This window comes from Lepus europaeus, chromosome 19 (genome assembly GCF_033115175.1).
Source record: "Lepus europaeus isolate LE1 chromosome 19, mLepTim1.pri, whole genome shotgun sequence".
Taxonomy (NCBI): domain Eukaryota; kingdom Metazoa; phylum Chordata; class Mammalia; order Lagomorpha; family Leporidae; genus Lepus; species Lepus europaeus.
This window is the reverse complement of record NC_084845.1, coordinates 52784548-52798430: the sequence shown is the minus strand read 5'-3', so window position 1 is coordinate 52798430 and position 13883 is coordinate 52784548. Positions and strand designations below refer to the sequence as shown.

Sequence of the window (13883 nt, the reverse complement as noted above, 5' to 3'; positions counted from 1 at the left end):
CCTGCTAATCTGTTCCCCGAGAGCCAGCGGCAGCGGCTCAAGCACTTGGCTCCTGCCACCCACGGGGGAGCTCTGGAGTGAGCTCTGGGCTCCTGGGCTTTGGGAGAGGAAGCCAGCAGGTGGAAGCTCCCTGTCTGGCCATGTCTGCTTCTGTCATTCTCTGCCTTTCAGATAAATAAAATAAATAAAAACAAAGAGATGAGTCTGGAAGATGAGGGAGTGGAGACAGGAAATGCGGGACCCTCCGCTCTGGGGGACCCTCCTCTCTGGGGGGCCGAGAGGGCCGGAGGCGGGCAGCAGCCCAGCAGTGGGAGACGCCCTGGAGCAGGACAGTGGTGTGCAGGGGCTGTGGCCCAGGAGGATGTGGCCGGGACCTCTGATGAACAGCCAGCCAGGAGGCAAGGAGCCGCATCCCAGCTCTGTAACCTGCGGGGACACGGGGGCTTAGGAAGGGGCAGCCAGGGCCCTGTGTGACTTGCTCGGATGCCAACGTTCAGGCTCAGCTCTGGGCAAGGCTTGGGGGGTGTGCACTGGAACCTCCAGGACAGAGATGGTGAAGGGGAGTTAGGTCAGCTTTTGTCTGTTTCTTTGGAGTTCGGCTTCTGATTTCCTACGTGCTATAGTGTCGTGTTCCTTCCCTGCAATTGTCCTTAGTCTCAGTGTGTGGGAACAGTTTTGGATCAGTGCTCACACAGCATTCCCACGTCGCCGCTGCCCTGGCCCCGGTGCTGGCCTCTCCACGTGCTTGCTGGTGCGTTGGATTCCGAATGGGTCAGTATTGATATGTTATGATTCAGGCCCACAGTCATGCAGGGTCCTTTAATTTTTACCTAACATTCCAAGATCCCGTTTAGTCATCGTGTCTCTCTGAGCGCCTCTTGGCTATGGTGTTTCCCAGATTGCCATGGTTTTAGATTGACCTTGGCCATTGTGAGGAGCACGGGTCAGCGGTTTGGCGGGAGGACCCTCTGCTGGGGCAGCTGTGGGTTTTGGTGCCTCCACTTCTCCAAGGTCACTGTGTTTGGACGCGAGTTGTCACTGCTGTAAGTGAGGCCGAGCCACATCTGGGGACTCAGAAGGCTGTGCAGTGCTGGCTCCTGTTGTCCCTCTGCCTCTGTGGGTCCTAGAAGGCTCTAGACTCTGGGCTTGATAAGCAGGGCGGCTCACGGCCTTGGGAACCCAGAGATGATCCTGGCAGGCCCATCCTTGCCTCCCCCAGGCACCCTGATCTCTTCCCAGACTGGGGACTGCTTGTGGCTCCTCTGTCCCCTGGCCCCATGCTGTCTGCTGGCAGATGACGCAGGCCTGACGTTCTCCGCGCTGCCCGTAATCCCTGGGCAGGTCCCCTGAGGGCGGTGGCCCCTGCTTTCCTCTGACTCAGCTGCAGATTGTCGTTGGGGTCAACCATTCTCTTCGAGGCTGACTCAGGGCACGCTGATCCCACCGGGAAAGACACAGGTGGGCTGACGACATTTCCCTGTGACAATCGTGACGGCACTTAAGAAGCCCAGGGCTCCCCGTGGGACCCTGGGCCAGCGTCTGCCCCTCCAGGTGGCCGTGCTGGTTGGTTGATGTCCCCCAGCCATTCCGGGAGCCAGAAGGGCACGGTCAGCCGGCTGCAGCTGGGGCTGTGAGCAGATCCCTGGGGTGGTCGTGTCCTCTTCCTCTGGCTGGGATCGCAGTCCTGGTGCTGCGGCCAGACTGGGCCCTCCCCTCCAAGGGTCCTCTCTGGCCTGTTGCTGTGTGACTATAGAGTGGCCCCATCACCACTGTTTATGGAGTTCTTTGGCCAGTGCTGTCCCTCTGGATGAGGGTGGGCAAGCCGTTCCTAAAAAGAGCCCCACAGAGAATATTTGTGGCTTTGTGGGCCGTAGGACGCTTGCCAGACCTGTCCACTGTTGCCACTTTACATGAAAGCCGTCATGGACGACTTGTAAATGAGTAACCGCTTCGGGATTCCAATAAAACTTCATTTACAAAACCAAGCAGTGGGCCAGCCTGGGGCCTGCTCTGGACAGCCACCTCTGTGAGGGTGGGGGCCCATGTCCACCTTTGTCTGCCGTTGTCTTTCCGGTGCCCAGCCCAGTGCCTAGATCTGTCCATTCTTCACCCAGCACGGTGACGCAGACTTCTTGTGGGCTGATGTTTAGATTCCCAGAAGCCGGCACGGCGGGACTGGGATGTGCTCAGAAACTTTTGGCCTGGTGGAAACTCTCAAATCACGTAGCCTTCTGCCGGTCGTTATGCTTGACACCCCGCCTCTAGGGCCAGTGCTCTGGACGGGGGTGGGCGGTTTTGACCTCAGCGGCAGTTTGGCAGGATGGGCTTGCGATGGGCATGTTTTGTAGGAGGGTGAGGTGAGGCTCAGAGCTGCAGGCACCGCACTGGAAGGCCGGCTTGGGTCAGGCACCTCATTATGGATGTTGGGGAGTTTGGGGAGCTGTGTGGGGTCGCAGGGAACCAGAGAAGGCTGGCCTGCCAGAAAGGCGCTCCGGAGCTCGGGCCAGGGTTGGCCAGCCGTGGCCTGGCTGATTAACCCCGTCACCAGAATGATTTTGTAGAAGGCTTTTTGAGCCTTTCCCGATCCCTTACATGGCAGCACTTAAGGGTTCCGCCCTGAGCCCTGAACCCACAGGCCAGGCCCAGAGTAGCTCTCTGCCAGTGATACTTAGTCCACAGACCAGGGACTGGGAGAAAATGAATCAGTGCTCACTACCATCATGTCTGCCACCAGCAGCACCATCACCGTCACCTCCAGCCCCACCATCACCTCCATCATCCCCATCACCTTCATCATCACCGTCACCACCTCCTTCTGCATCCCCACCATCACCTCCATCATCACCTCTCTCACCTCCATCACCTCCATCATCTCCATCATCACCTCCATTACCCCCATCACCCCCTTCTCCATCCCCATCACCTCCATCACCACCTCTATCGCCTTTATCATCTCCATCATCACCCCCATCACCCTCGTCACCACCTTCTCCATCCCCATCACCTCCATCACCACCTCTATCACCTCTATCACCTCCATCATCCCCATCACCCCCGTTACCCCCGTCATCACCGTCACCGCCTTCTCCATCCCCATCACCTCCATCACTTCCATCATCACTACCATCAACATTTCTCCTTCACCACCGATTTCATTGCCACCCCCATCAGCACCCACCATTGTAACCACCACCTTCTCCTCCATCACCACCATCAACACCACTATCACTGCCAACACACCACCACCACTGCTGTCACTGCCCACCACGACCCCCACCACCATCTCAACCATGATTGCCACCACCTTCAGAAACATCACCTCCCCCCACAGCTGCTGCAACTTCGGTCACCGTCTTCACCCATCACCCTCACTGTCACCATTCTCACTCCTGGCCGGTGCTGCTGGTGTTGGCCGCCCTGGGGCCTGTGTCTTACCTTGCCCACGTGATGGGGCAGCGAGGTGTTCTTCTCTTCATCAATGTGCATCTGGTTCCAGATCCAGTCTCTCTTCTGGCGCCGGTGAGCAGGCAGCAGGCTTGGGGTGTCCAGCTCACTAGGGTTGGCACCTGCCACTGCTATAACCGCCGCCAGCAGGCCCAGGCAGGCGCCCAGTGCAGTGACCAGCATCGAAGGCCGCTGCATCTTCCCAGCAGCGACGGATCTGTGGAGGGAGGAGCGGCATGGTCAGGCAGGGTGGCCGCTGCCCGGGGGGACGAGCAGTTTCCGTGGAGAACTGAACCTTGTCTCTCTGCTCACACCTTCATCCTGATAGTAGCGGGACCAGACTCTGTTCCCGCCCCTGATGAGCTCCCAGGGTGGGCAGGGGAAGACAGACATGAAACATTTCCTACATACATGCCACGCGGGCCAGGATGGAGGCCAGGAACCGCTGCAGGGAAGCTCGAGGGGAGGGGAATGGCTGATGCTGAGGGCAGCTCCAAAGTCCCCAGGCAGTGGGTGCTCAGGTTAAGCTCATTTTACAGGTGAGGAAACCAGGGGCTGGTGCTGTGGCACAGTGGCTAAAGCCGCCGCCTGCTGTGCCGGCATCCCAGATGGGTGCCGATTTGAGACCCGGCTGCTCCACTTCCAATCCAGCTCTCTGCTGTGGCCTGGGAAAGCAGTAGAAGATGGCCCAAGTCTTGGACCCCTGCACCCATATGGGAGACCCAGAAGGAGCTCTTGGCCCCTGGTTTGAGATCAGCTCAGCTCCGGCCGTTGCAGCCTTTTGGGGAGTGAACCAGTGGATGGAAGACACCCCCCCCCCCCGTCTCTCTCTCTCTCTGTCTCTCTCTCTCTCTGCCTAAGGAAACCAAGGTGCAGAGGGTTCAGTTCACACTGAGGAAAATTGTGGGGCTGAGGATGGACCCTCAGGGGCTAGCCTGCGTCAAGCACTTGTTAGCTTCCTCACTCTGTTCCCAGCTCTCTGTGTTGCCCCATTCAGTCCTCCCACGGATCGGCATCATTGCCAAGCTCACTCCACAGGTGGGCCGAGCAGAGGCTCGGTCACGTTCCTGGGCTCCCCGCACCTATCAGCAGTGGAGCCAGGAACTGGAGCCAGCCTATCGCCTTCCGAGTTGCAGCTCCTTCCTCTCGCTTCCCTGGTCCAGCGGCTGCTGCGGGGTGGGCTTTAAGGGCTTCCGGGGACAAGCAAGCCCCTCTTGCGCTCTGGGCCAGCCTGGTGGCCCCTTTAGCTGTTCTGCCTTAGAAAGCTCTGAGGAAGCCCAAAATGTGCTGACTTAGAGGGCCACGCCCTCACCCTGGAACCCACGGGCGATGGCCATCTTAGGCTCTGCGGGTAGGGGTGGGGGTGGGGTCAGACATGGGTCCTCCAAGACTTATGGGAAGTCCATATTATGGAAAAGCATGCACCCATTTCAAAAATGTTTGTACCAAATAAACCTGTCTTTTCAGCCCCCATCATAATTGGCAGGTCCAGTGCACAATGGAATTGTGGGGCCTTTGATCCCAGAGTTAAGAACCAGAGACACCTGGGGCCTCTCGGGCTCCTGCATCTGGTGCCTGGGCTTGGGTGCCCTGTCGCTGGGGCTCTGCCCAGCGCCCCAAGCTGGGAATGACACAGGATGTGGGGGCCCAGCCTGGGAAGTCAGGGCGTCCAAACCAGACAACGGCAAGACACTGTCACTCACGTGGAGGGCATGTCTCTGTTCTAGTGTGGGGAGTAGCCCTCCCACAACCTCTGTGGGACACCGCTGCCCCTCCCCGGCGCAAGAAATCAATGCGTTGGCCCCCACTGAGGCCCCCAGGAGAAAGCAGGGCCTGAACAACTTGGCTGATGAGTTTGCCCAGCTTCAGGGGTATCGGCAAGCTGAAGACAGCAAACCCAAAGAGTTGGACAGAAACGAAATGGGAAAGGTGGACACCGAGGAGCCAGGGCGCTGAGGGGTCAGCTCAGGCAGAAAGCACCTGCTGGGGACACCGTGGGACCGACAGGGATTTCGCAGGCAGAAGCCGAGTCCCCGAGAGCTGCGCTAGACGCCGCCCCGACGGCTCATCATCAGTGAGAAGCAACGGACAGTTTTGAAAAGCAGGAAGACCACACTGGCAGAATTTACAACAAGAAAGGTATTGTTTCCTGGCGAAGCCACCGCAGCCTGCCACAACACACAACCGAACGCGGAGGACAAAGATTTCGAGTTTTCCGGAAGTTCTCTGTGTGCATCAGAGGGCTCGTCTCCCTGGGGTGTTTCTGGAACACAAATCCAAGGTCGCCCCTTCAGTGATGGCGGTCGGCTGTGTGTGGGCTGGGGCACGACAAGTGTCCCCTGCTGACCGAGGGAGGGGCCCCGGGCAGAGGAGAGGATGAAGATGAAGAGTTTGATGTCACAGAGGAAGAGAATTAATTTTCTGAAGTAAGATTCACATTTCCATCTTAAATGACTTGAAATCCAGGCTTACTAAATTGTAAAACTTTATGCAGACTCACGTTAAACTCCAAGACAAAATCCTACTAGAAGCAGGAAAACACGGGATCTTCATGCTGAGCCAAAAGGAAGGTTTTTGAAAGTATCACACCCCGGCGATGTCAGTGTTAAAGAAGGGGATTTCAAGACGGAGATGGACAAGCATTAAACCAAGTTTAGAGACCTTTTAAGTGCAGGCCCTGGGAGGTTGTGCAGGTTGTACACTCTTTTTTTTTTTTTTTTTTTTTTTTTACTTATTTGACAGGTAGAATTAGACAGTGATCGAGAGAGAGAGACAGAGAGAAAGGTCTTCCTTCGTTGGTTCACCCCTCAAATGGCTGCTACGGCCGGCGCTGTGCCGATCCGAAGCCAGGAGCCAGGTGCTTCCTCCTGGTCTCCCATGCGGGTGCAGGGCCCAAGCACCTGGGCCATCCTCCACTGCCTTCCGGGGCCACAGCAGAGAGCTGGACTGGAAGAGGAGCAGCCGGGACTAGAATCCGGTGTCCATATGGGATGCCGGCGCTGCAGGTGGAGGATTAGCCAAGTGAGCCTTGGCGCCAGCCCCAGGTTGTACACTCTTGAAGGCAGCCCTGTGGGCCAGGGGCATGGTTCACCCAGAGATCAAGACCTGGCTTCATCTTGAATGCCAGGACCAGAGATCTCCCCCACTGTCCCAGAGTAGGTGGAGTCCTTGGCCTTGGCCTTCACTGAGCCCTCTCAGCCCCGACCTCAGCTGTCCCTCCACCCTGGATCCCTGTATCACTGACCTGCAAACTCCTGGGATGGCGTAGGGGAAGCAGGCGGGTGGTGGGAGCAGGAGCTGGGGCTCATGCCCAGAGACAGGCGTGGACCCCGTGGGTGCTGGGTGGGATGGCCTCCTCCACGGCTTCCCTTGCTCCACCCAGAGGTGGAGGCGGACTCTGCAGATGGCAGGAGGTTTTGAAACCCTGCTAGCATTTTCTGAGTTGCTGGCGCCAGGTTGGCCTCGATGAGGGCCTAGGGTGTCTGCTTGGGGCCAGCTGACCTCGGGGCCTGCTGACCTTAGCATCCAAGTCCCCTGCCCCCAGCCCAGGAGGAAGCAAACACCCCGGGGCTGGAGTGGGGGTGCAGAATGCAGGTGCTGCGTGCTAGGGGGCAACATAGGGGTCCTCAGTCACAAAAGAGGAGATGGGTGCCATGGGGGTGGGATGCTCTGGGAAAGAGGAAGGCGATGACAGGAGGCTTGGGGGCGGGGGGGGGGGGGAAGCTGGGAGCCCCACCAGGAAGCCTGAGTGGGGGAAGCAGCAGCCATGACCTCTGCCCCAGCCCAGCTGGGCCCAGGCCCTGGGGCTCATTTCCTTCTTCCCCCAAAGGGAACTTCACAGATCCTCCTTCTGCCTCTACCCAGCCAGATGTGAATCGGAAGTGAAGAAGTGAAGACAAGTGGAAGTGAAATCGAGGAGCAGAACCCGGGGTAGGGGGTCCTCGGGCCTCTGGGCAGGAAAAGTTGAGAGCCCAAGCACGCGGCCGACAGGCATTGAGTGCCTACTGTATGCCGGACTCCACACTAGGCAGCGGTGAGTGCGACAGACAGGCCTGGCCCTGGGGAACAACAGGAAAACAAACACAGCGGAAGGAGGGTGGTGATGAGGGAGGTTCGGGGACTTGGAGCCATGGACACCAGCAGGCGCCGGGGCGGGCCTCCTGTGTGCCTGTCACTCGGAGCTCCCGGGAGAAACACTGCTGGGAGCCAAGGCCCTGAGGTCGCCAGCCGCCCAAGAGGGTCTTTGGGAAGTTCTCGAAGAACGCGTAGCACACACGACTCTGCGTGTACTTAAAACCTTTCTGCTCAAGGCACGCCTGTCTTCAATAGCACGCTGCACGAGTTGTTCGAGGTACCCCCTATTTGAGGAACCAAGCGGAGTCCCCTGGTTCTCGTAGACGTGAGCTTCAGGACAGGGTGCACGAAGAGGAGCCAGGGTGGTGGAGAGACTGGGTGAGGGCCCCCCAGTGTCTGCATGGCGACGGCAACTCTGCCCACGGCACTGACCCCAGGCGCCACGGTGGAGACGGACCTGCAGCCACTTCCCCTTCGCCGTCACTTCTCATCCTCTTCCCCCTGATGCATCTCCCTTGCCCCCCATGGCCCAGCTACGGCCCACACACGGCTCTTGCCTCTTTGGGCTCACATGGCGTCACCCTTTGGGTGTCAGCTCTGACGGCAGGCTCTTGGGCGTAAAGGAATCTCAGCTGTGCTGCTGTGGACCAGATGCTTCCCCTCTCTGTATCCCACTGTCCCCATCTCTACAATGGGTATGGCAGTGTGATCCCTTAGGGCTGTTTTCAAACCTGAGTCAAATAGATTGGACATTTCTTGTCCCCAGATCCAAAACTCTGAGAGCTGTGACTTGACACCTGCAGGATTTGGGGTCTGGGAGCATTTCAGATTTTCAAATTACTCATGCTCAGCTGACAACGTCCATGCAAATACGTCCACATTCAGAAAAGCAGGAAATTTAAAACACTTCTGGTCCCAAGCATTTTGGATTGGGGGGTACATGCACTGACAACATGGCCACCAAACAGCAGCTGCCAATGAAACCAGCAGGTGCGATGCCCCGCCACTCCCTGTCTGCCCTATTCGGGGGTCTGCTCAGGGGTCCTCTTCCTGAACACTCCATCTCTGAGGGTGACTCTCCCCACCCTGCCAGGTCTACTCCTTGCCCCCACCCACCTCTGCTGTGTCAGGGGACTCCTCCCTCCCCGCCCCGGTCCTGGCTTCTCGTTGTGTTTGGGAGGAGAGAAGTGGGTGCCTGTGCCCTGCTCCTCTGCCCTGGCCCACAGACCTCGCTGTGCTGTAGCTCTCCATGCTGATGGCTCCAGTGGGGCAGCTCCTAGCTCTGCCCTCGCTAGCTTCCGGAAACCCATTGTCCATTCGGCGCACAATGGTGAGCAGGGACATGGTTTTCTCTGCGCTGGGGTTTGGCCTCCAAGGGGCTGTGAGGTGGACTCAGCTCTGTGCTGTCTCAGTGATGGGGTCCACACGTGGGAGAGGAACATGACAGCGGGCGGAGGAGGAAGGAGGGGTGGGGCTGGCGCTGCTCCTCTTGGGGTCCCGCTAAATAGAGCTCAGGAAGTCAGGACTCAGTAGGGAGCCCCTTGGGTTGGTCCTGCCCTTGACCGTCCGGGGGATCCCTGACCCTCCCCCGACCTGAGTCCTACTGAAGCCTTGGACTCCAGGGCCCGGGGCGGGGGGGGGGGGGTATTGAATGGGCTGGAGGTCCTGGGGCTGGGAGAGGAAGACTCCAGGTTGAGGCACAGCCAGGAAGTCGTCAGTCCATACCCTGTAAGGTGTCCACACCAGCACAGACTCCCGCCCCCAGGCAGCTGCTCGCGCCAGCTCCCCTCCACTCCCCTCCACTCCCCTCTGCTCCCGCCGCCCGGCACACAGCCTGCAGCCTGCAGCCAGGATGCTCCGGCAGCCTAGCCTGCTCCAGGGAGACCCGTGAGGGAGGCCTCTCTGCCCGGCCTCCCGCAGGCTCTGGACTCCAGCCCAGGGGCCGGGGTCAGGGATGAGGGCAGGGCTGTGGGAGGAGACGGCCCAGAGCACGTGTGGCCCCTGGGAAGCTCTCCACTCTCCCCCCCAACCCCCCACGCCCTGGGTCTCAGTCTGGGATGGGGTGGGGCTCTGTGGTCCTCCAAAGACTCCTACATTGTCTGTTTGAGTCCCAGCATCCAGCAGAGGCCGGTACAGGGAGGACGAGGGGTGAGGCCCTGGTCTGTGGCTCTGTGGGGTCCAGACTCCTGCTACCAGCCCCCCTCGCCTGCACTCCCTCCCAGCCGGCCCTGCTGACCACTTCTCTGTGGCCTGCACTCCTGCAGGGTCAAGTCCAGCTCCTGACCCGGCCTTCGAGGTCTGGGACAGTGAGTCCCTGCCCATCCCTACTGCTCTCCTCCCCACCCCCTCCCGGCCCTCCCCCAGGAGGAGAGCTAGAAGTTTCTGGAATGTCTAGCACTCTTCCTCTCACCAGCAGGCTTTTGACACAGGCTGTTCCCTGTGCCTGGAATGTGCTTCCTTGCTGTGCTCCCTGTGTGAAAACTCTACTTCTATGTGGTGTCCAAGTCCCCGTGCCTGACCGTCAGCCTGCCCCATCTCCAGGTCCAATCTCGCCATTGGTTCCCTTCCTACGCATAGGATTAAAATCTGCGTATTTGCACAGCACACCCAGCCAGAGGGAGCCCAGTAGATGCAATTGTCATTGTTGTTTGAAGAACTCTCCCTGGCCCCATACAGCACCTCTTCCAAGCCTGTCACATGTCAGACACACCACCATTAGGGTTTTCTCTGGGATGAGATTTTCCCTTAAGGGTCTTCAATGAGCTACACACACAGGTTCCTCTTCAGGGAGGGCTGTCAAACACAACTCACAGGTTGCCACTCTCCTACCTCTATGACAGACATCACCAATCAACCACAGTGTCCATTCCTACTGAGCTTACACCTGTGGCAGACATCACCAATCAACCACAGTGTCCATTCCTACTGAGCTTACACCTGTGGCAGACATCACCAATCAACCACAGTGTCCATTCCCACTGAGCTTGAACCAGTGCCTGAATCCTCACTACAGTCATTGATTTGGAGATTGCCAATTTGCTAGATCTAGTTTGTGATTTGAAACAATTTTGTGCTGGGGTCTCTGGGTGCCCAGTTGTCTCACCTAAGTCCTGGCCTCCTAAGGGGACAGCTCCCAGCTTCAGGGAGAGAACACCTGCCCCACAGAGGATCTCCAGCCTCCTCTGGACTTCCTTTGGCCCTGGGTGGCTCAGGCCTGCGAGGCACTGGGGGCAACAGAGGGAGCCCCACGCACCTGCCTGTGGGAACCTGCCTGGCTGCCCCTGAGCTCCGTGGGCCTCCCTGTCTCTGCCTCAGCTCCCTGTCCGAGGTCATGGGTGCGAAGCCCAGTGGACCAGAGGTGCTCAGTGAATGGGCTTATGTTTGATCCCCATCTGTGTCCCCACCCCCACCAGCCCAGTGACCGACTCCTGCCAGACCTCATTTCCTGGCTCCACCCTGGGCCCCGCCTCCTGCTCCCCCTGCTCCTCTCCAGAAGGAAATCTCATTCACCGCCTGCCTGGCCTGCCCTGAGCCCTGCTCCCTCCTTCTGCCAGTATCTGCGCCTGTCAGGATCTGAACCTTACACTACAGCCCAAGGCGGACGACCTGGAGGTCCCTGGGTGGGTTTGGAGGCCACCCCCTTCCCTAGAGAGATGGGCAGACCCAGGCTCAGGTGGCGGAGCAGCTGCCCAAAACCTCCCCGCATTCCGAGTGCCTGCTCTTCCTCCAGGAAGTCCTCTGTGATTTCTCCACCCACCATCCGCTTGGACCTGGGTCACGATGGCCTTTCCAAGGTCTCTCCAGCCTGAGTTTAGACACTGAGCCTCCCCTTCTGCAGAATCGCCGGGCTCCAGGCTTGTCCTGTGACACGTCTGTGCCCTGAACCGAGAGCAGCAGGGTCTGGGAGGGGCCGGCCTCCCTCGTGTCCTGCCTCCTGCTGCACTTGCCACCCAGCCTCTCCCAGTCAACTCAGTGGTCCCATCTGTCAAATGGGAATTGTTGCCATAGTGACTGGCCGGCGAGGGAGGGCAGAGGGCTGATGGAGGTGGTGGGAATGGGCCCACACGGACAAGGGGCCATGGAGTGCCCGGGCTGTCCTGGAGGCAGCAGTGGACTGAGTCATCCAGCTTTGGGAGAACACAGCGTGGCCCTCTCTGGCTTCCTGCCCTCATGTCCGGCCCTTGTTTAGCTGCACAATGGCTCAGGCTGAGTCGGCTGGGTGGGCAGCTTAACCCCTTCCAGACCAGCAGGCAGCTCCCCTACCCCAGCACAATCAGCTGGGATTAGCAGGCTCACCTGGGGGCTCAGGAGCTCCAGGGCAGAGTCCCTTGCCCCCCGCCCCCCGAAGATGAGCCAGGGCGCATGGACCTGAAGCAGCACCGCTCTACCCCCCCCCCCCCTGCTCTAAGGAACCTCCGTCCCCACGGTGCCCTGTTCTTGGCACCTGCTGCCAAGAAGTCAAAATCTTTCCAACTTTCACGGCCACGGCCAGCTTTTGGGCAGCACTCCTTCCGCTCTCCGCGGCACCAGGCATGCGCATGACCTCATGGGACCACTGGAGGGGGACGGGTTCCCTTGTTCTGCAGACGACAAACCTGAAGCACAGACAGAGCTTGGGCTTGGGGGGCACCAGGTCCTGGTTCGAATCCCCACTCCAGCTTTCACGTGACCTTGCCAGCCCCCCGCTGAGACAGGAAGACACAACGAACATGTGTCACAGGGCTGCTGACAGTAAACAGGCCCCCCACTGTCCGCGAGCCATCGGCATGGCATGCGTCGCCTCCAGACAGGACACATGGCCACAGGGCTGCTCCCATTGTTCAGACAGGCTAACTGAGGTCTGGAGACTGCAGGTGACTTTCCCGAGGTCACACACCCAGAGCCGCTGTCTCCAAGCCGGGCTCTCGCCCCGACCTCCCACCTTCGAAGCTTAGGGGCTTCCCTGAGCCATGAGACTCCCCCAGCTCACAGCTGGTTCCCAGGGCCGGGGCAGAGCCCAAGTGCACAGAGCCAAGCCTCAGTTTGCTTACCCTGAAAGTAGGGGGGCACTGAAGCTCAGCCCCAATCCCAACACACCTCCGTGGGGAGGGGCTGTGGGTATGAGGTGGATGAAATCTTGGTCAGACCCCCGTCTCCTGGAGTGGAAAGAGCATGGGGTAAGCCGAGGCCCAGGGGCCAGGCCTTGTCCCATCAGGCTGGGCAGCTCCGCAGGGCCTTGTCCTCTTTGTGGCCTTGATGGAGATTGGGTCCCTGGCATGCTGGGCTGCTGAGCCCGCTGGGGGTTGGCAAGCCCGCCAGCCCCCCTCATCCCAGAGATGCCTGACAGTGGCCCCACCACTCGCTGCTCCTCACCCAGCCCTGCCCTGAGCCAGGAAGAGACCCCGTCTGCCCTGGGGGAGTCACTTCCCCGGGACCCTCATGGGGGTCGGGCTGGGCAAGGGGCAGCCAAGGACCCCCCCATCTCAGGCGCGGGCTGATGGGTCGGGGGTCTGGGGCGTGTGAGCCCTACTCACCGCGCCCGTGGGCCCAGGGTGTCTCGGTCCAGGCAGGCTGCCGTCCGGGGCTGAGTGAGGTTGGAGCTCTGTGGAGCTCTGCTGACCGACAGAGCCACACCCGCGGCCAGGGAGGCCGGCCGCCGCCCCTTCAGGTTTTCCAGCTGGCCCCGGCCCGCTTCCCCCCGGGATGGCTTCCTGTTATTGTTCCTTTGTGAGGGCCGGGCTGGCTGCTGATAGGGCAGGCCCCGCGGTGGGCGGCCGGGCCAGGCTGTCCTCACCCAGACCTAGCCCTGGACCCAACTGGGGCGCTCAGTTCAGGCCCCAACTCCAGGCCCCTGCTTGGGGGCCCTGAGCCCAGCCCTGGATAGTGGCTGAGCTGTGGGGGCCTTGGGCCTGCACTCTCACACTGAACACTCCTTGGAACCCCAGTGGCAGGTGGCATGGCCCCATTTCACAGGCCGGGAAGCTGAGGCTCCGCAGCTGGGAGGTGCTCGTCCAGCTCAGCCTGGCCCCCTAGCACCTTGTGCCACCAGGTCCTGAGAGTGGGAGTCGGGCACCAGCAGGGTTCGGACTGGAGGCCCAGGTCAGCTTCTCCCTGGCTGGGGTGAGGGTGGCTTCCAGCCTGGACCTCTGTGCACCGTCTGGGTTTCAGAATACTGAGTGGAGTCAGGGCACCTGGCTCTGCTTCTGATGTGACTGTGGGCCAGTTGTAGCCCCTGAGCCTCAGTTTCCTCATCTGTAAAATGGGTTCAGTCCCAGCCTCACCCTCACAGGGCCCTTGAGATGAACAAGAGTATAAGGGGGGTGTAAAGGGTGGTGAAGCCGAAACCTGGACGTGAGCCATCAGAACCCAGGGGCTGGGAGAGGGAG

The 13883-nt window shown here is 59.9% G+C and overlaps 1 protein-coding gene across 2 annotated transcripts in view; it reads right to left on the bottom strand.

Annotated features, from left to right (window-relative positions):
• The window catches only part of CDH5 (cadherin 5), a 33636-nt gene extending 20530 nt beyond the window's left edge, over positions 1–13106 (bottom strand). The window contains exons 1-2 of one of the 2 annotated variants that reach the window (XM_062177276.1): positions 13032–13106; positions 3436–3661 (exon numbers count right to left, since the gene is read on the bottom strand). In XM_062177276.1, coding sequence (XP_062033260.1) covers positions 3436–3642 — 207 coding nt within the window. In that variant the 5' untranslated portion in view covers positions 3643–3661; positions 13032–13106. Of the gene's footprint in view, positions 1–3435; positions 3662–6688; positions 6770–13031 lie in introns of those variants that run through there. The other variant, XM_062177277.1, reaches the window with a different exon arrangement.
• Positions 13107–13883: the final 777 nt, after the last annotated feature.